The sequence below is a fragment of the Colobus angolensis genome, unplaced genomic scaffold (genome assembly GCF_000951035.1).
Source record: "Colobus angolensis palliatus isolate OR3802 unplaced genomic scaffold, Cang.pa_1.0 Scaffold56, whole genome shotgun sequence".
NCBI classification, from domain to species: domain Eukaryota; kingdom Metazoa; phylum Chordata; class Mammalia; order Primates; family Cercopithecidae; genus Colobus; species Colobus angolensis.
Window position 1 is genome coordinate 2,490,581 of NW_012119154.1, and position 20,492 is coordinate 2,511,072.

General features: G+C 35.7%; 1 protein-coding gene across 5 annotated transcripts in view; it reads left to right on the forward strand.

Moving 5' to 3' along the window:
* Window positions 1–20,492, forward strand: part of RBMS3 (RNA binding motif, single stranded interacting protein 3) — a 760,872-nt gene that overhangs the window by 683,600 nt on the left and 56,780 nt on the right. For 3 of the 5 annotated variants that reach the window (XM_011961526.1, XM_011961530.1, XM_011961527.1), the window contains one exon: window positions 5,080–5,127. The exons of the other annotated variants lie outside the window; for them this stretch is intronic. In XM_011961526.1, coding sequence (XP_011816916.1) covers window positions 5,080–5,127 — 48 coding nt within the window. The remainder of the gene's footprint in view (window positions 1–5,079; window positions 5,128–20,492) is intronic. 5 annotated transcript variants of the gene reach the window in all.

Consider the following 20,492-nt stretch of genomic DNA (forward strand, 5'->3'; position numbering starts at 1 on the left):
AACGTCTCCATTTCTTTGGCTGCTAACATATTCTTTTAAGGTAGCAAACTCAAAAGCCTGTAGAGTCCAGCCAAGTCATATTAATGAATGAAGTGGATCGAGTTCAAGCAAAAACCCTTGGAAATACATAATCAATTTTTAAATATTTGCCTATATCATAAACATACTCATACCATATAAACACATATGACGTTGGAGATTATAGTTTAGATAAGATGTATTTTCCATACAATAATAATACTATCTCTGCCTGAGTTTTGGGCAAATAGAAGTGAGAGGTGGTGCCTTTGGCAGCCTGAAATAAGGATGCCTTGTCTGAAGAGGGCAGCCACTACTCCATTAGTAGTACAGCTGTTGTGATGGCTATTGCCACATGGACATACAGACCCAGGGTGATCTCAGTTTCCAACTTTTAAAGATAAGCTGAATTCTTGAATTTTGATTTGAAATTTCTCTATATTTAAATATTGGGCCCAGTTTGTCCCAAGAACTCCCAGTTTGTGACTCCTCCCCAAGGTTTTTCCGGTTCTCCTCAAACCTCTCTGGCCATTCCTTCTTCTCTTCCTGCACAGATTGGTAAGCCAGAGCTTCATTTTTAACATACTTACGCCACATGATTTTCGTAAGCAATCTCATTCACTCTCATGGTTGTACACCCTGGCTTCCATGTTGACTCCTAAATCTCAGTCCCCAATGCTAACCTCATCTAAGAATTTCAGACTCATTTATCCAAATACTTGCTAAGTATCTCCATGGAAATCTCCCTCAGACAACTCAAAGTCAGCATGACCCAAACTAATCTCATGAGCTTTCCAGAGCTTCCTTCCTACTGAAACCTCTTCCTCTTGTATGTTTCTGCTCCATTTCCCTGCAAGCTAATGACATGACCATTTTCCCTATAGCCAAATCATACATCTAAGACCCGAGCGAGACCTTTTCCTTCTCCCTCACCACCATACCCAATTACTTTTCAAGTCCCACTGGTTTTCTCTCATAGACATTGGTCAAATACATTCTTTCTTCCACATTTCTGGAGTCTCTGCCCTGGGACTCATTTGATTAATTGTAATAGTTTCCTAACTGTTCTTCAAGCTTTAAATTTCAGTTTGCTCCAATCCATTCTCTACCGTGTTGTCACAGGTAGTCAATCTAAAACTATCTGACTGTGTCTCTCTCCTAACTGAAACATTTCAGAGGATTTCAGACATCTGAGCTCACAGAAATTCTGCAAAACAAGGTGTGAACAGTGACAAGTCAAGATTAAGATAGGATTCTAAACTCTAGAAACAGATAGGTTCCAAGGGCAGAGCAGAGAGTGACCCAGTGAATAATCTAGAGTAGGAAGCGATCAGGGTTAACGGAAGTTGTAGCTGTATTAGAATTGTCCATTTCTAGAAGGGAGATCTTGAACACAGGCTTAGTCCCACTCTTCCTTTTAAAGTCCCTGGCTAAAGGAATTGTATTGGGCCAAAACCTCTTTTTCCTTTTCATAAAAGACGATATAATTGTCTCCCATGACCTCAAATTTTGAAATGAATGTCATGTAGCTTAATTAACCTTTCTCTACAATTTGCCACCTCAGATGTTTATTGTTCAATTCTCTATTTTAAGCTAGACAGAATCTGCAGGCCTCAAAAAAAAAAATGCATTTTATGCAAGCAGTGTAACTGTTTTATTTCAGGGCTCTGCTGACCCTGAAGGATTTTCGTAGCTTTTCTACTTTTGTTTATTTTTTTGTCACAGTATTCCCTTGGTGAAACCAAAGCCCCATTATCCATAACTTCTTATCACTTTATTGTAAGCTTTAGCAGAAGTCACTGGAGATTTTACTGTGTTATGAGAACCTCCAAATTGCATGACAATCTTGTTTTACAAGTGTCTTATCTCCTTTTCATTTGTTCAGTTGCTGGTCACCAGCGGCTCACAATGTCACCAGAATCTGTTGGAAGAAATAAAAAGATTTAGTTCTGCAGGTTTTGTATCTGCAGTTTGGTTTGTGTTCTCCAAACCACTGATGATTTGTGATATCATTGATTTCCACAGTATAACCATAGCCACTCACAAAAATAACCTTGTAATTGTACTCCATCTGTCCCCACAGTTCTCTAGCATTTTTCAGTCACACCACTCCTTTACTGCTCTGATATTTTGTTAGTGTCAGGTGAAAATCCTCAATTATTCAGTTTGTTTAGATATTGTTCTTTTTTCTGTTATTAGGTATGAATATAAATATTAAGACAGATTTTTTAAAAGCTAACAGGATGTTAAATAGACTCTGATTCAGGAAACTGTATCATAAATGGTAATGAGTACATCTCCTAAAATAGTTCTTCAGGAAAAAAAATTAATTTAAAACACTCAAATACAAAACAGAAAATATATCTAAAAAAGTAATAGTTTTAAAAAATTGGTTTAGTTTTACTGTAAAGTGAAAGACCTTTGAAGGGAGTCTTAGGAACAGTAAATGAACTGGCGTTAAATGTAAGTCTAGTAGTATGAGTGTGTATTTGTAAATATTACACTTTTGTTGTTTAAAACAATGAATTCTGAATTCAAATAAATTACCACCATAGTAAAAAAGCCTCAATAGTTAAAATGCCAAAGAACATGAACAGATGGTTGATAAAAGAGTAAATAGAATGCCAAGGAACATGTACAAAAATTATAATCAAAGAAACAGAAACAGTAATTAATGAAATATACATGCACATATATCCCATCAAGTAAAGCTATCAAAATGCAGTACAAATTGCTAATGAAGGTATAGGAAAATAAGCATTCTCTAGCACTGATTGCTTGATGATAGGAATCTCAATTTGTGTAAGTACCAGTTGAATAGCAAGGTAGTCAATCGAGATACTTCAAAACATTTATACTGACTAACCAAGAAGTTATAGTTTTGAGAAGCTCGTCTATGGAAATATTCTAAAATATCAGAAAAGTAATTATACCTCAAAAATATTTGACACAATGTTTTTTATAATGTCTAACAAAGAAGAATAATTAAATATATCATAATCCATCCATAAACCAGAATGTAATGCAGCATGAAATCATAAGAGTGTTAAATAATTAGGAAAAAGTTTATTTATAATGTTAAATTTTAAAAAATTGGAAGTAAGGCAGGCTGTGGTGGTTCATGCCTATCATCACAGCACTTTGGGAAGCTGAGGCAGGAGGATTGCTTGAGGTCAGGAGTTGGAGACCATCCTAGATAACGTAGCAAGACCCCATCACAATAAAAAAAAAAAAAAAACCATTGAAAATTAGCTAGGCATTACATTATTGTGTGCCCTATAGTGCAACTACTGAGGAGGCGGAAGCAGGAAGATAAATAAAGCCCAGGAGTTTGAGGTTACAGGAAGCTATGGTTGTGCCACTGCATTTCAGCCTGAATGACAGAGTGAAACCCTGTCAAAAGAAAGAGAGAGAGAGAGGTAAATTTGCATGTGCAGAGTTCAGTATCAACTATAAAGAAGTATTATCAGGCTATAGAGAAATATAAAACAAGTGTGGCTATTTCCAAGTGATGGGATTAGGAGTAACGTCTATTTTAATCATTTTGCTTTTCTACGTTATCCAGCTATTCAGCAATAAACATTATTGGCTTTTATTATTTATTTTAAAATGTTATAAATATATTCTTGGAAAATGACTAGTAGCACGGTCCAATAATTAACTTTTTTAAATTTTTTTTATTTTTATTTTTGGTTTGGAGTGGTAATGTGTGATTGCAATTTTTCAAAAGGTACTAGGAATTACTCCTATTTAAAAATTTGGAAAAACTTTAAAAATGATTCTAATTATTCTAGATTTGGGGATTATAATGAGCTCAGTAGTTCAGGTACCTGTTGCAAGAAACAAAATAACTCATGTGTCTGGTTTATTTGCATTTGAATCTTTTGACCATGTTTGCTTTTGTTGCTCAAAGTGCCTTGCAATGTTCAAGTTCTAATCTGTCTTCTCACATGCCATTTACTCAGGAGAGAGTGATTAACCTTTTGTGGCAAGGAGATGGAAGTGAGAAATACGTGATAATCCAAAAGTTGTCACATGGGTTGAAAAAGAAAATTTGGGATTTTTGCTTTTAATAAAGGTCATATAAATGGAATAAGAGTCACACAAGAGCATCTCTTTAACCATGTGTTGGCAGTTGATTTGAATCTAAACAATATCAAGTTTCTTTTAGAGTTTAGCCCTCCAAGGGGAGTGGGGGCAAAATTAGAATTTTCCATTTTTAGAAGGGGACCCTAGGCCTACGCCATATGCCAGTCTCCTTTTTAAGATCCCTGGCTAAAGAAATTTCAGTGAGTCAAAAGCTCTTTTTTCATCTTAAAAAAGCAGATATATTTTGTCCCATGTAATCCCTATTTTTGAAATGATTGCTATGTAGTTTAATGAAGCTTTATCTAGAATTTGACACCTTCAGTGCTAGGAGACTTGGGATAAAGATAACCATCATGTTCAATAGATTCTGTTCTGTGTATCTCTGCTCCCACAGTTACAACACATAAAGCTTTTTGGCCCTGAGGCGAAAGCACCCTCTGCTCTGCCTCACTGACAACCACTGGGATCAGAGCTGGAGCTGAGTGATAAATAATGAAATTTGCCTTCAAAATGTGTTAGTCTCCATAGAATATGAGAATATACAAATTTTTTATTTTTCTCTTTTAAATTTTAGTTCTTTATTTTGTTCTCCAGGACTTTGTTTCATATCATGCTCTGGGGGCCCCTCTAGATGGGCTGCCTGGTAGAACTCTTTTGTCAGCCAGAGAGGGTAACATGTTTATATTGATTCCCTAAGGGAGGTACCAAACAGGCTGTGGACGATGACAATGTTTCAGTACAAACTGTACTGTCCCAGCAAGTCTAACGGGACCTAATCGCATGTACAGTATTGTGGTAATAGGGACCATGGTATCAAATGCAAATGAGGAATCATAATGCCTTTACTGCTCTAAGGCAGGGGGTCAGGCCACCGTATGACACACAGCGGACTCTTCCACGTGTTAGGGCTGATTCTATTTTATTTTCTTTTGTACTTCATTGCATTCTTTCTCATGCTCTTTTCATTCAAAGATTCAATCCCAAGACAGGATTATGATACTCCACCAGCTGTTGTGTCAGGTAGGAAAATTCTAATTCTTTTAAGACTGGATTGGAGGGGAGAGATGGAGGTTGCCTGTTTTTTTCCCAAATTCTTTAAAGCAGTGATTCTCAACAGAGGTGGGTGCAGGAAATTTGAATTCCAGTTTGGAAGGGGGCATATGTAGTTCAGAAACATAAACTTAATATTGTAATTCTGTTATAAGTCTCGAAAATAAATGTGTTGCATTTTAAATAGAAAGTAAAAACTCAAAGCCATTTTATCTGTCAAGGATACACAGAAGATAGAGTCTGTGTTCTGTGTATCAGTGATTCTCAGTGTTAGACACAGTCATCAAATTCCTGAAAAGTGGGAAAATAATTTTATGTATAGCAAAAGAGGGCACAGGTAAATAAAAAAAAAAAATAGTTTGAGAAGCACTGCTTTAGAGACCAGAATTCTTCTAAATTGGAAAATCATCCCATTTGCTTGCTCAGCACCCTGCATAGGGGCTGACACATAGTACGTGCTCAATATAATTGTTTGTTGAATGAATCAAAACTTCAGATTTGTTCCCAAAATGATTCTTTTGGATATTGAAAGAAAAGCTGCCATTATTCCATTTATACAACAAAGTGGCAGAGGTTGATTTGAAAATATGTTAGTGTCTTGAGGGTTTTAATTAGCAATATTTAAGTTGTTTCATGAAATTTAGTAGTGCAGTATGTAATAGGATATGTCTATGTAAAGAGGTGGATTTTTATTTTGGACTGCACAGATCTTCTTGTGCTTTCATTTTAATTTTGAATTTTGACTTCTTGCAAAGAGAAAAATGGGCACAATTTTTTATTTCAGTTAATTTTTTAATTAAATACTGGCAATCTGAAGAGCATGAATTCTTTGATTCTTTGACATGTCAGACAGCAAGGTCATAAAATACAAAGACAAAAATGCATTGGGAAGACAGAAGAAGAATCAAAGGTCAGAAATAGACTGAAAGGCCCCATGGAGCAGTTGAATCTGGCAACCTGATGGTGGTTTTCAAGCAGGGGAAATCTTGCTTTAAGCCACCTGTTTGCTTCACCCAGCATCTGAAGGATAATTCTTTTTTAATTTGTATAGCCTTATTTAGTTATGTTCCTGGCTGAATACTCATCTTTAAACTTCAATTAATAATGTCCCATTGAGGAAAAGTAAGTTAACTTTTGGCTGTGAAGTCATTTTGGTCCTCTTCAAGGTGTCTACAGTAGATTGCCACTAATGAAAATATCACTTAGTTTTTCCCAAAGTGTATTTCCTGTCATATCTTAACATGCCAATTTCGTTTAGGATTTAGGGCCCCTGGGAAGAGACTATATTTCATACATGGCAATTTAGTTTAACAATATACATCTACTCTTGATAATTTACCAATATTCATAAAAATGAAAGATACAAACTGGAACTTCAACTAGGTTTCCTGATTTTACTTTCACGAACATAATGGAGAAAGCCAGCAAATCATTAAAAGTACTTATCAGATGTCAGTCATAGGTCAGGCTCTATGTAAGTCGATTGAGGCAAAAGATCTGGCTGAAAATCTAGGCTCAGGAGTTCTCACCTGATTGTATACACAAGGCCACTGAAAGTTCTAGAACAGATGAGTGACTTGATAAAAGCAATGCTTTAAGAAACTTAATCTGAAAATTTTGTGTGGTCTGGAGCAGGAAGACATAAAAATCACATGGAACACTTAAAAAGCTTAGATATGATATACTGTATTTGTAATAAAAAATCATCCTACGTTCCCAGCAGTGGAGTAAAAAGGAAGGGACCCAATATAGAGTTAATATGAAATTTGGGAGATTTCACAGTTATTTTCCCCTTCTAAGATTTAATTGGTAGTTTGAAATAAGTTTCACAGACTTCTTTGGTCTACATCTAAATAGAAATAGACTTGCCTTTCCAAAATGCTTGTTAATTGGCTGGTAGGACAACTTCAATGACTTTTCAGAAATTGAATATGCTTTTCTCACCCCTTGGCCACATCAGGGAAGTGAAACAGGAAATAGCATTGTAATATCTCCTTCCCAAATCTTCCAATATGTCAATATTAGACAAAACAAATAATCAATTATTTGCCAGTGTAGAATCCAACTAAATTTCTTTAATTTATTGAAGCTGAGATGTCTGCTTGATAATTTACAGATACATAACTTAATTTCATTCAATCAACATTTCAACATTTATTGAACAACTGAGTGCTAGACACTACACAAAAGTACTGGGGATACAAAAATGAACAGAAAATAGACCCCTGATTAAAATATAATATATATTTTTGGTCGGGCGCGGTGGCTCATGCCTGTAATCCCAGCACTTTGGGAGGCTGAGGTGGGCGGATCACGAGGTCAGGAGATAGAGACCATCCTGGCTAACACGGTGAAACCCCATCTCTATTAAAAATACAAAAAATTAGCCAGGCATGGTGGCGGGCGCCTGTAGTCCCAGCTACTCGGGAGGCTGAGGCAGGAGAATGGAGTAAACCCGGGAGGCGGAGCTTGCAGTGAGCTGAGATCGCGCCACTGCACTCTAGCCCGGGCGACAGAGCAAGATTCCGTCTCAAAAAAAAAATATATATATATATATAATATATATATTATTATACCACTTACTATGGTATAATATTAGACCATTATAACATTAATAACAGCATTTATTTGTGTTGTTATTTGTGATGCTGAATGCATAAAGTACAGAGAATCAAGAATCTAGAAAGAATATTTGAAATCCTCAGGAAAACAAATACTGTTTGTTTTTCTGTGTAATATTAAGTGATGTCATCTTCTGAGAGTGAGTGAGAGATGGCACATAGTAAGGATTTAAGAAGAACAGAGATTTGGAAAACTATGGCATGAGAAGGCCAACTAACAATCCATAGAATTTTGAGGGGTAGCAGTGGGGGTTCATTTGAAGCTACGGACTATATATTTGTGTGATTAATCTGTGAGGATGTTTGATTTTCTGCGGTCATAATCTGTAGCCAAGAAGGCAGACAGGTGAATTAATGCAGGGTTAGTATTTACTACCTGAAGTGAGGAAAAGGAGAGTGTGCAATTATGACATTGGCAAGAAAGTAGTTGAGTGGCAAACTGTGGATTTAAGGAAGAATAAAGAAGGAAGAAAAAAGAAGGCAGTGGTGGATGAGAGATAGAAAACAAAATATAGAGATAAGCAGTTTTAATGAGATGTACAATGTAGTTAGTAAAATAGTTGGATTTAAGATTTTGGATAATGAACTATTTCTTGACAAAGTTTGAATCATGGGAGCAGGTGACCACGGTGAATTTGAGGTGAAAGTGACGGAAGTTAAGGGAGTTAATTAATGTGAACATAAAAAGTGACTAATGAAGTGAGGATATTTTCGCATATTTTAATTTTGTTTGGTTTGTTCTTTGCCATTAATACATTATACAAGGCTCAAGAATATTTTACTTAGGAAGAGTCTGAGGTAAATATTTAAGCTTCAACAATGAATATGCCTTAAAAGTAATAATAATCTGGGAAGAAAGAGTTAAAGCAAAAGTGGTGATGTTCAAAAGAAAGAAGGAAGCTTGGGAAACAGAAGCATCTCTGATTTATTTCCCTGGAGTCACCTCTTCTTGCCTACATCTCTGCGAGGCCTTACCTAGCTCATTTCAAGGAGAGAAGACAGAAGGCCGAAACTGCCCTCTACATTTTCACACCAAATCAGGAATCTATTCTCTTTTTAGTATTTATTTTCTGTAACAACTATACCTCCTTTAAAACTCCTTCTCTCTTAAGCAAATGTTAGTGAAAAAATACATAAAGGCATAGTAAAATACCATTTTCTATACATGATTGGGTTTTATGAAACACTTATGAAAACTGAAGATAATTTGTAGTCGAATTTTTATTTCAGTTGTTTTGAGCTTAATTTCCTTGAATGACATCAGCATGAAGTCAAGCAAAAGACTACTATCACCAGAGAGCTAAAGGAGAATCAAAATCTATCCTCTTTTTCTAAAGAGCTTTGAGTTCAGAATTTGAACCTAGGTTTGAAAAAAAAAATTGTTTTTAAAAGAGAAGAGAAAAACGGGGCCTGAGAAATGCACTGAAAAGAACCTGTAGAACTTGTGGAGCATTTTCATTCTTTGCGCTAACCTTTTATGCACCAGCTGAAATAGGCTGAAATAGGAAGTGTTTTTTTGTTTGTTTTTGTTTCTGTTTTTTGAGACGGAGTCTCGCTCTCTCGCCCAGGCTGGAGTGCAGTGGCCGGATCTCAGCTCACTGCAAGCTCCGCCTCCCGGGTTTAAGCCATTCTCCTGCCTCAGCCTCCCGAGTAGCTGGGACTACAGGCGCCCGACACCTCGCCCGGCTAGTTTTTTGTATTTTTTAGTACAGACGGGGTTTCACCGTGTTAGCCAGGATGGTCTCGATCTCCTGACCTCGTGATCCACCCGTCTCGGCCTCCCAAAGTGCTGGGATTACAGGCTTGAGCCACCGCGCCCGGCCTGAAATAGTAAGTGTTATCAGTACAACTTCATGATGAGATTTCACAGAAAAAGTTCATATAAATCACAATATACTGGTCAAATAAGAAGTTTTTAAAGATCTGATTTCTAACCATGGAGTTGTGCTCTACGAATAAAGTGCTTCGTTGGAGTGCTTGATGCAATTAAGACAAAATTCACTGTTACAAACAGCGTGCAGTTTCTCACATTGTTTTTGTTTCAGCAATCTAAGTTTGTGTTGGAAAGCTTCATTAATTTGGAATTTGTAATGTCCAAACAAAGATTTAATTGAAGCCTATTTTTTATGCTGCATCTTAGGTGAGAATTATTGTGTTAAACTATCCTCTATTATCCAGAGGAGGGAAAGGCAGAGTATTTTAGCTGCTTCAAAGAACAAGAACAAGACTGTCTTTCAAGCTCTAAGCAACATTGGTTTTCATAGATTCTATGAGCTAATTACAAATAATTTCCATCTTTTAATTAAAAATTAAGTCCATTAGTACCTCCAGTTAGCAACAATTAGCCCATTAAATTGTATTTATTATAAAGGACTGGACACATTGTTATGTTTCCCACAAGCTACACATGAAAATCAGTTTCTTTTTTTTTTTTTTTTTGCTCAAATACTGTGCATTTATATTGACTACAAAACTACCTTTCTTTAAATGAATTGATTTTTTTCTTTGTAATAAGTTCTTAGAGACTTTGCTCCACTTATTCTTCATTTATTCAACTAATATTTACAGAGCACCTACAGTGCTACAAAAAACTAAGGGTAGGTCCATTTCTTGCCCCCAAAGAACAAAGATTCTGACATAGTAAAAGGATGTACAGAACCGTCACATAACATAGTACATGACAGACATCATGAGAGTGGTCTGCAGAGCAGGACTTTTTACGTGGTATTTGTGCAAGTATTTGACAAATAGGCATGTGCATGCTGAGTTATTGTGTTCCTGCTGGTGCATTTATTTTGTTTGCTAAATTACAAAAATTGAATCATTACGACTTTTCCTGTGGGACCATAATTGTTATTTATGTATTAAAGTAGGAAACTAGATTGGACTAATATGTAAACATCACTGTTATTTAGCCCAGGTTGTTTTTTGTTTTTGTTGTTTGTTTTTCAAAGAATGGGATAATATTCTTTATTATCCCATTCTTGTAAAGTGAGTGTAAAATTCTATGCCTTATCTTCTAATCCAGCAAGCATTTCCTGTAAAGGTCCAGATAGTAAATATTTTATGCTTTGTAAGCCACATAGTCTGTGTCATACTATTCAACTCTGCCACTTTAACATGAAAGCAGACATAAGCCATGTGCAAATAAGTGAGCATGGCTATATTTCATTAAAGCTTTATATGCAAAAATAGGCAGCAAGCTGGATTTGGTCTGTGGCCTATAGTTTACCTACCCCTGCTCTCTCTAGTCAATTTATTTTTATAAGTATTCGAAACTAAATACTATCACTGATAATTCTTTATAATATGTATGAAGTGCCCTTCCCTTACAATTAGCATTTTTGAGCTTTTTTTATTTCATAAGTGTGTACAGAATAATTAATTATAGTCGTGACATACTAAAACCCTTTAAGAATATTTTTATTTTTATATTTTATTTTTAAAATTTTTCATTATATATTGGTATTGTAGGACTTACAGCAGCAACAGGGGATCACCAAAACCAGGAAAATCAAACATATATTCTGTTTAATATCCTCTTGGCAGCCTTTAGAATCTTATACTTTTAGAAATTTAGAGAAAAGGTGAGAAATATATCATCTCAAAAGATTTGTAGTAAAATATATTTGACATCTTTGTCACACCACCTGAGGTGGTTTCTCTGTTACTGTTGGGGTTGTTGATTAGCGTACACTGAAATTACTCTCGACCTACCGGTATTTTAGCTACTCTATTTCCCCCTTTAGGGTAACTGCTTCCCTGAATACTGTGTGCTGCTTTGCAATCCAATCATAAGGCAAAGCTTTCCTGGTCTTGTCTAAAAGCCAAACACTACACAGGGCAAGCCTGGGATGGCCGGAGATAGGACTACCCTCTGTGGCAAGGTCAGAGAAAGACAATGCTTGGTGATGCAGCACACACATCAAATCAAAGGGCAGCTTCTCAAAATGCTTTCTGTGGTAGAATCTTTCAGTGAGTGGCAGCAACTGACTTAAAGCATCCCACAGCAGCAGCATACAGCATCACTTAGTGCCTCAGTCATCTACAAAAGGGCAGAGCCTACATAATACGCAGCAGAGCACTTTCAAGACAACAATGGACTTTAAAGTAAGCTAATTGCATGTGCAGGAATCCACACATCTGTTACTGAAATCACATGGTTCCCTTTTTAAATAGACAGCACACAGTGGGCACCTGAGGAGCCTGTCAGAGAATATAGTCATGAATTGCCTATGCATGATTCAGCCCTTGCCAGAGGCATGCCAGAGACATCTGATTCTGGAGAGATCCTGCCTAACAAACATGTTAACAGTTCTCTAGACTCTGTTAAATTAGTTTGTCAGAATGCAAAATGCCTGAACCATGTAATTGGACATCCCTATTGAAATGTTGTCTTTCAGTTAAAATTTAACGTTTTAACCTCTTCTTTCTTAGAGAAGTGATATGTTACACGAACATTTAAACAATGTTACCAGCCTTTTGAGATGCCACAGCAAACATAACTGTCTGTTATTTTACCCAATGTCTTTTACATAAAGAAGCAAATGATTAATTGATCCTTGAGTTCAGTGTCTCAGCACATCTCTCTCACCAGATGAATGAATATACTTATTTTTAGCCAACAATGTAAAATACCAAGCTTAATCTATTTCCCCTTAGCCTTGGTTTTCAGGATAGTTGGAATTAGATGGAGTATATTGCAAATGTTCCTGGTAGCAAGTTCTCTCTATTGCTTTTAACTGTTTGTTGATTTGCTGGTATTTTTAATTGTGCTTCTTAATGCAGGGCTTAATTTTGTAAATCTTTCACAAATTCAACATTGAAGTACAAAGCTTCTAATTCCTTTAGCAAAAAATAAATAAATAAATACTATTGTGCTAAGGGAAGTTTGTGTGCTAAACATGTTAGGGGAAAGACAAAATGAAAGATGATTTTGATTATGTGTTGATCTTATCTAAAAATTTACCACCAGACACTGTTTTCATTCTCACACATGCAATTTTGAACAGGAAAAAGTATGGTAGAAAAAAATCAAAATGAGTTTTAGAATTCACAGGGTGTATGTGACTTCTGGGTCATATTATTTAATAATTATTTAACAATTAGAGTTACCTAAATTTTCTGAAGCTTACCTTTTCCCTCCTTAAGAGTAGAGAGTAGATAATCTATTCATTACCTCTTTATGTATACACAACAATACAAGGATTAATTGAAAATATAATTCCAAAATACCTAGTAAGGGAGTGACTCATGATCGATATTAAATACTTGAAGCTTCCTTTCTGCTTCCTTTCTTTGCATTCAGGAAAGTGTGTTAGGACTTTTTGAAGAATCACTGATCTTATATTTGCCATGTTAGATTAACTAATCCAAAGAAAGGAGTCTTTTGAAATAGCTTCCAAACTCAATATCTAAAAATAAAAGAAATAGAGAGTTAATTATGTTATCTTTCTTATTGGCCAACTAGTATGATATTAGTAGGTGAATCAGTATGATAAATAGAAATATTTAATTACAATATGATAAATAATGTTCATATGCACAGTGAAAAGATGACAAAAGTGAACAATCGTTATGATTTAGAGGCCTAAAACATACACATGAAAAAATCTAGAAAGAAATGCATAAAATTATCATGTGTTTTCAATTTCTATTTCCTAAACTTTTTGAAATGTTGCTTTGCTACATTTATAATTTATTATAAGGTTAATAACAGTCTTTGAAATGGTAGCAGTTTTAAGGAGACATTTATGTACCAGAAAAACATGACTGTATGAAGATGAAAATAAAGATGATGATGATGAGTGTGGTGATTATATGGATGATAGCGGTAGCAGTGGTAACCGCTAACATTTTCCCCACCTCCGCCCATCACATCTCAACATTATGGTATTTAGGGCAAGATTAAGAGAGACATTGTATCTCTATATGGGACTGGCAGAATTTTTGAGTGATTCTATAATCTAAAGTCATTAAATTTTATGTAAATCCACTATCCACCTACCAGAAGATCAACATTTTTATAACTGATTCTTAATGCCATTTTTCATATTGGAATCACATTTCAAATGATATATTGTGTTTCTTGCATGCAGCAATTGTAACAACCTAAAATCTTCCCAGTTTATGTTATGTGAGATATCAAGGCCCTTGTGGTTCACAGAACTGATACGACATATTTGGAAGGGGACCATATATAATACACCTTTAGTTACATATTATGTCTAACTTCTGCAAATTAGACTACTACTATATACACTTTTTTTTTTTCGTTTCTGCTTAAAATGAAATCTGCCATTGAAGGTAATTTGTTTCCCTGAGTTGTAATTACAAAATACTTATACTTACGCAATCAGGCTGATATAACTTCTAAGTGCTTTTGCCACCCAAGATATTGTTTATTCTTCCTTCTTTTCTACCACTAAGTTTTATTTATTTTGATCATGTGGAATATATCAGCATATTATGTTTTATCCGGCAACTTTATGTGCCTGCTCTGAGTCTAGCAGTCTGCCCAAGAGACTCTGACAGGACTCCAGATCCAGGAAATATGAATTTCATTCATAATTGAGCAATTACTTTAGCAAATAAAATATGAAGATTTGGTAAAAATTACTGAGATTTTTGAGATACTTGTTCTGGATGGTTAAAGCCTACTAGCCAAAGAAAACCAAATATCAACTGTAGTCAAACATAGTTAAGTTCATTAGCTTGCTGAAACAAGAGAGAATCTATACCAGCTGAACCATGGAGCATCTCAGAAAAGGAAGTCTAGAAGGGCTTATTACAGAATTGGAGCTCGTGTAATATGACTTAGGGAAGGGCGTGAAGAAGTGACCATTTATTCTGCATTGAGTGATATCTGGAAATGAGGGACAATTGAATGATTGTGTGTCTTAAGTGTTATTTAGTAGTTGGGAGGAAGAAAGACGGGCTGGAGTTGTCATTGGCAAAGATGCAGCCATCATTAATGTTAGACAAAAAAAGGACGTTTGATTGTTTTGGTCTGCAGAATGTACCTATCTCTCTTTTATCCACCACAGTCCTGAGTGGCCTTGTCTGATAATTGTTGATAATCTTCGAAAATTGTTTAGTTAGGAATGCTATGACCTTGCAAATAGCTACCAGCTAATTAAAGGTTATTTGAAAGATTTCCATAAATTCTTTCCTTATCTTAAGGGCAATTATAATATTGCCTAACAAAAATATAGCAGAATATTAAATGTCCTTGATGAAATATAAATGCAAACATGAGAGAAGGCAAAATGGTGTTTTATTCATCACATATTTTATTCATCACATAGTATGTATTCATAACATACATACTATGTTCTAGGCACTGTACTTAGTGCTCTACGTGGATTGATTTGTAACATTTGATTGTCACAATCATTCCGCAGGGAGTTTCTTTGTCCTCTGCAAATTTGTTGTTTATAGACTCAGCTGGACCCACACTCATATTTATGCTCCTTCAGCTGTTTTGACCTTTTTCACCTTCTTAAGTTCCAAACACGAGTCTTGCCATTTATGATAAAAGGTGACTCTTTCTTTATGAGAAGATCAGTACCACATTTTATCTGATCTTCAAATGTTTGTTTCTTCATTTTTCCCTTCTTTCTATCTTCCTCTTTTGTCAAGCCATAGTCCTCTTTTTGTCAGTGTTAACTCCTCCTTCTAGGTTCTTGATTTTATCTGTCTCGATCTGTATTTATGGTCTTATAGCATTGATTGCCCTCTATCCCAGATGCACCTTCTTCAATATATATTTATTCAATGATGATTTTTCCTATGCTTAATGAAATGTGTAGATCCTTTCTGCCTCAAGATTCTCATGGTGCTGGTCTTACAACACTTTGCTTTTCTTTATTTTTTTTTCTCAATGACATCATGTGCTTCCTCCCTTTTAACTATTATGTAGATGATCTCCAAATCTATATTGCTAAATCTGATCATCTATTTTGGTTTTCATGCCAACGTTTCCAACTACTTCCTAGATATCCCCCATCCACTCTTACCTGGCCCGATTATAATTCAAACTTCTTATTCACAATTCCAGTCTCATAATCTTTCTTCTCATTCCAGTTTCTTCTGCAGACTTCCCTAGGGTTCAAGCAAACATCTATAAGCATTCTTTCTCTAAGCCAAGATTTTTTAAGTGTAGCTACAAGTTTAAGATTGTTAAGAGTCTTTGATAGTAGCTTAGAGTATAGCTCTTCTCTTTGGGGTTAGAACCATATGATTTAATGTTATACTAAGCTTGGAATAGGATAGGAAATCTTTTACAAATTGGTGAGTTATTTTTCTTTCAACCAATGGTGCTTAAAACCTCAGAGGTGTTTTGGTGTGCTCTATGCCACATACAGTCTTCCTTTTTCATGTAGATTCTATTTCTACAATGTATTTTGAATCTGCTATACCCATTCCATTCTATTACCCAGGTCCAGGCTGGGTTCTTATTACATTCTAGTTTTATTATTTCAGTGCTGTTTTGATGTCAACACCTAGCACTTCTCTTTCCTATTCATCCTTCACACACATTCTTGAATAAATTTTGAGATTAACATTTAACAAATTTTATCTGCAAGAATGTGTTAATAGAACAATTAGGCGTTACCTTAGTAGATAACTATCCCTACCATCTGATCACTGCCAGAAAGTAGGATACAGACCAGATTACTGAATCTAAAGTCATCTTTTCTAACAGCAGCCCTCGAACTTGTAACCAGTATATACCAGAAATGTTATACTACTCAAAGCTGTAAGTTAGCTTACGGAGATTGTTCTACAGGGAGGCAGGTGTAATGACTATGTCATACCGCAGAACCACAGTATGATGATAGTTGCTCATTGGTCTCTGCATAAGAGGAGAACCTATTTTTCTAACAGGAATATTGCCCTTCCTGCAGCTAACCTCGAAGTGAAGGGGTATATGTGTTGAAAGGAGTCAGTGGGTTCTCCTCCTTCTTCGCTTCTTCCATTCGAGACTATCATCCAATGCCAATTTCAGCTGACAGTTTAAACTTATGGACCTGTGTGTACCCAGCAGCAAAGAAAGCTACATTCCAAGTACTTTTCAAGAAGCATAACAATTTCAAAGTCACTGCCACTCACACCTTTCAGAATCTTGACTAAGAGAAATGATGTCTTTGGAGAAATATTTGGATCTTATGCAGTATATCCATTTTCCTTCATTCTAAGTTAGATCCTTGGATCAAGCCTAAAAAAAAAAAAAAAAAAAAGCTGTTTTACCTGCATGACTGCATTCCACTGGACCCCTGAGAAACAGCTCTTCATGAAGTATGCCTTGGCACAGTACCATCTGTTTATGTTTGAAGGACACTATAATAAATAGCCCTTGGAAACTTGCTTTGCTATATTAAGGCTGTTGTTCTTTAGACTGCATAGTGTCTGTTCCTTTCAGATTCACAGGAGAAACATCCCTTTTCCTTCCATATTAGGAATCATTCTTCAATGCACCTAGCTTATTTTCTTACCTAATGGACACAGCGACTTGTATAAATCATTGCTAACTAACTCTGATAACGTTTTAATAGCATTTATTTAATTAGCCTGTTTGCTGACTTCATCTTACTCTCTTTCCCTTCACCTCATTTTTCTCACTTATTTCACACTGCAATATTTTATACAACCTTGGGAGCTGCCTTAAATAGTTGTGGGCAGCAAGGCGGACTATAATTAAATAAATTCTGGAAATAGAAATGACCAGTGTATTATTTTTCTTTGTCAAGAGCCACAACTCAAATGTTACGAGAATTAAGAACTCATCAGCCTTGTGTTCAAGGCCTGCCACAGTATAATCTTCAAGCTACTTTCCCAACTAGTTTTCTTTCTGTCCACTTCATGTGTCTTCTTTCACTAGTCACAGTTATTTTTAGGATGTGTTTAGCAGCGAGTGCTTGCTTTCTTGTCTTTGCTCATGCTCACTGTCCACCTGGAATTTCTTCCCTGCCACACCTGCCATCTCCGTGGATCGAATCTTACCCATCTTTAATGATCTATCTCTTCTGTGAGTTTCCGCCCAATTTTCACACTTTATTTTGAAAACTCTCAAAGTTCTCTGTTAGCACCTGATGGATTCCACCTTACGTGAGATATGTGCACATTCCTCACTATCTTCTCTCCAACCTACCTTTACATTATAAGTTCCTGGAGGTTTGGAGATCAAGGGCCCTGCCGTTCGTTTTATCCCGTGTGGTATTAAAGCTCAAATTTTTTATATAAATAAATCTTCAAGTAAGAACTCATCCTCAATTATATACTTCAATGTTGGCTTTTAATAAATGTGGAGAAAAAAAGCAGGGGGAGGTAATACTAGGCTAATCAGATGCTTGAATTTTCTCTCACAGTTCTAAAATTTAAAAGTATCTTTTCCGGAAAGTTACTCTAGGTAACTGCCATCCCTTGGCAGGACTAGCACAGTATCCATCTAACTGGTCTCGCTGATTCAAGCCTTCTTTCCACTCAATTCATTTTCTCTACAGCCCCAGATCCACCTTTCTGAAACAAACATGACATATTTGAAATCCTTTCACAGTTTTCAGGACATAATCCTCAATCCTTAGCCTGTGCAGCAAGGCCCTTCACGATCCTGATGCCTCCTTTTTCACATTCATCTGTTCCCACTTCTGTTCTCCCGCCATAATGAACTGCTTTCAGTTTCTGAGATGGGCCTAGCCTGCAGGGTCTTTGCGTAAATGAGAATAAATAAACATGAACAAATCCGCTGTCTAGAAGGTGTTTCCTTTACTCTTCAACCTGCTAATGCTGGCTTGTTTCACAGCAATTGTCTCAAATGTTTTCTTCTTCTTGGAAGGCTCCCTTATCCTTTTGTCTTGTCTTAGAGTTTTCTATCCCCTTAGATGTCTGGGAATATCTTTATTGTAACATTTAGCACACTGAATCACCATTTCCAGTTTAATTATCGTTTCTCCCCTCTAGAGTAAAGGCTATAAACTCTTAGAGCAAGGACTACTCATATTTACCTTATTTCTCCATAATCCAGCAACATCTGGCCCACGGTAGGTGTTTATTATAAATATTTGTTGATTGAGTAAATGATACCTATACTTTAAAATGCTGATTTGCTAGACACACATTCCACATAATCCTAACTTTCTCCTCAAAAGATTAAAATAGCAAGAGGAAAATAGACTCAGAATTCCCAAGAAGCCTGGAAATGTGAATGAACAGCTAAGTACAGGGAGCTTTCTGAAGGGGATAGGAAAAATTCATGACAAGAAAATGGAGGTGGGAGGATGTGAAAGGGTTTGGAGACAGTAGAATAATTGGAAAATTATTCTTCTATGAAATAATTTAAAATATTGGTGGAAATCTACAATGTGTCTATTAGAAATATGAATCCCCTTCAGCAATGTTACTTATCAGAAAGGTTTCATTTTCTTAATTATTTTCCCTAGATAGCCATCATATTCATTTATCTTACTAACATCATCATAATTGATTCCCCAGTGTCACCTTGTGAAAGTACTTTTTTACCCTTTTTATTGCCAAGATCCCTCACACGTACACCATTGCAAACATACACTGGTCCCAATGACATTGCATCTTTGCTTTATTTTTATTTTTTTAAATAGATTCTTCAATAGCCTATGTTATGCCTTTTATAGATTCTCTGGACACACATCAGGTGCCTCACCATCATGGTTAATGGTAATCAGAACAAGTACAGTCTTTTAGTTCTTTTTCATTAATGAAATGGAAGAGCACCATATTCGGTCTGTTAGTGATACGCTATTACATTGAGAGCTTACTGAAAAAATGCAGTCAGCCTGTGTACATAGAGCTGGTTTTCCTTAAACAGAATTTTCAGCCATGATCAAACAAGGCACCCTTTCATCTAGCAGAAAAGTTTGCTCTCTTCCCCTCTTTCCTTCTCATTTATTTTGTCCTAATTTTCCCGGACAGTCTGCAAGGAATTTAATGTTTTCTAAATGACATTGAAAATTCTTGCAGATTAGCTATTCAAAGGGATAAAATATCAATTAATCTTTTGAAAGCCTTTCTTTTTGATTGTTCCTGTCTGTGGATTTCAGTTTCTTGAATTCCTTACTCTCAAAGAAATGTTTTTCCCCTTGATTTTTCTCATTATAAAACTGGATATAAATGTAAAGCAAGGAGTCATTCTAGGTGTTTTTTAAATTCCTTTAGCATTCATGCAGAAAAATCTCCCCTGTTATTTTAATTCCTTCAGGAAAGTATGTTTGATTGACACCCTTGAACTTGGCTAGTTTAGGCAAAATTTGAGAGTTTTTTAATACTCTAATTGAATTATATTGCCCTTAGCTTATACTTTATAAGGTGCCTATTAGCATTAAAACTCACACTACCAGCATTTGTGCTTATCAACCAAGCCATTTAGACTTTAAGTTCATTTGAAGAATTAAATTAATGTGATGCTAAAGTGTCTACGTGTGTATAGGACCCAGTTCCTAAAATAACTTCTCTTAGGAATCTCACCAAGAGTGAAATGCTGTTATTTGGATAAAGGAAAGTACATCAACTTCACAGGCCTTATTCTAGAATCAGTAATTTGTGTGTTAAAAAATGAGTATTAAAGTAGGCAATACAGCTGATGCAGTCTTGTTAAATAAGGCATGAAAGTTCAGCTTTTGTGTTCATTTCTGCAGTGGGTTCCCTTCATTACCTCTTTCTCACCATAGTCCATTCCTA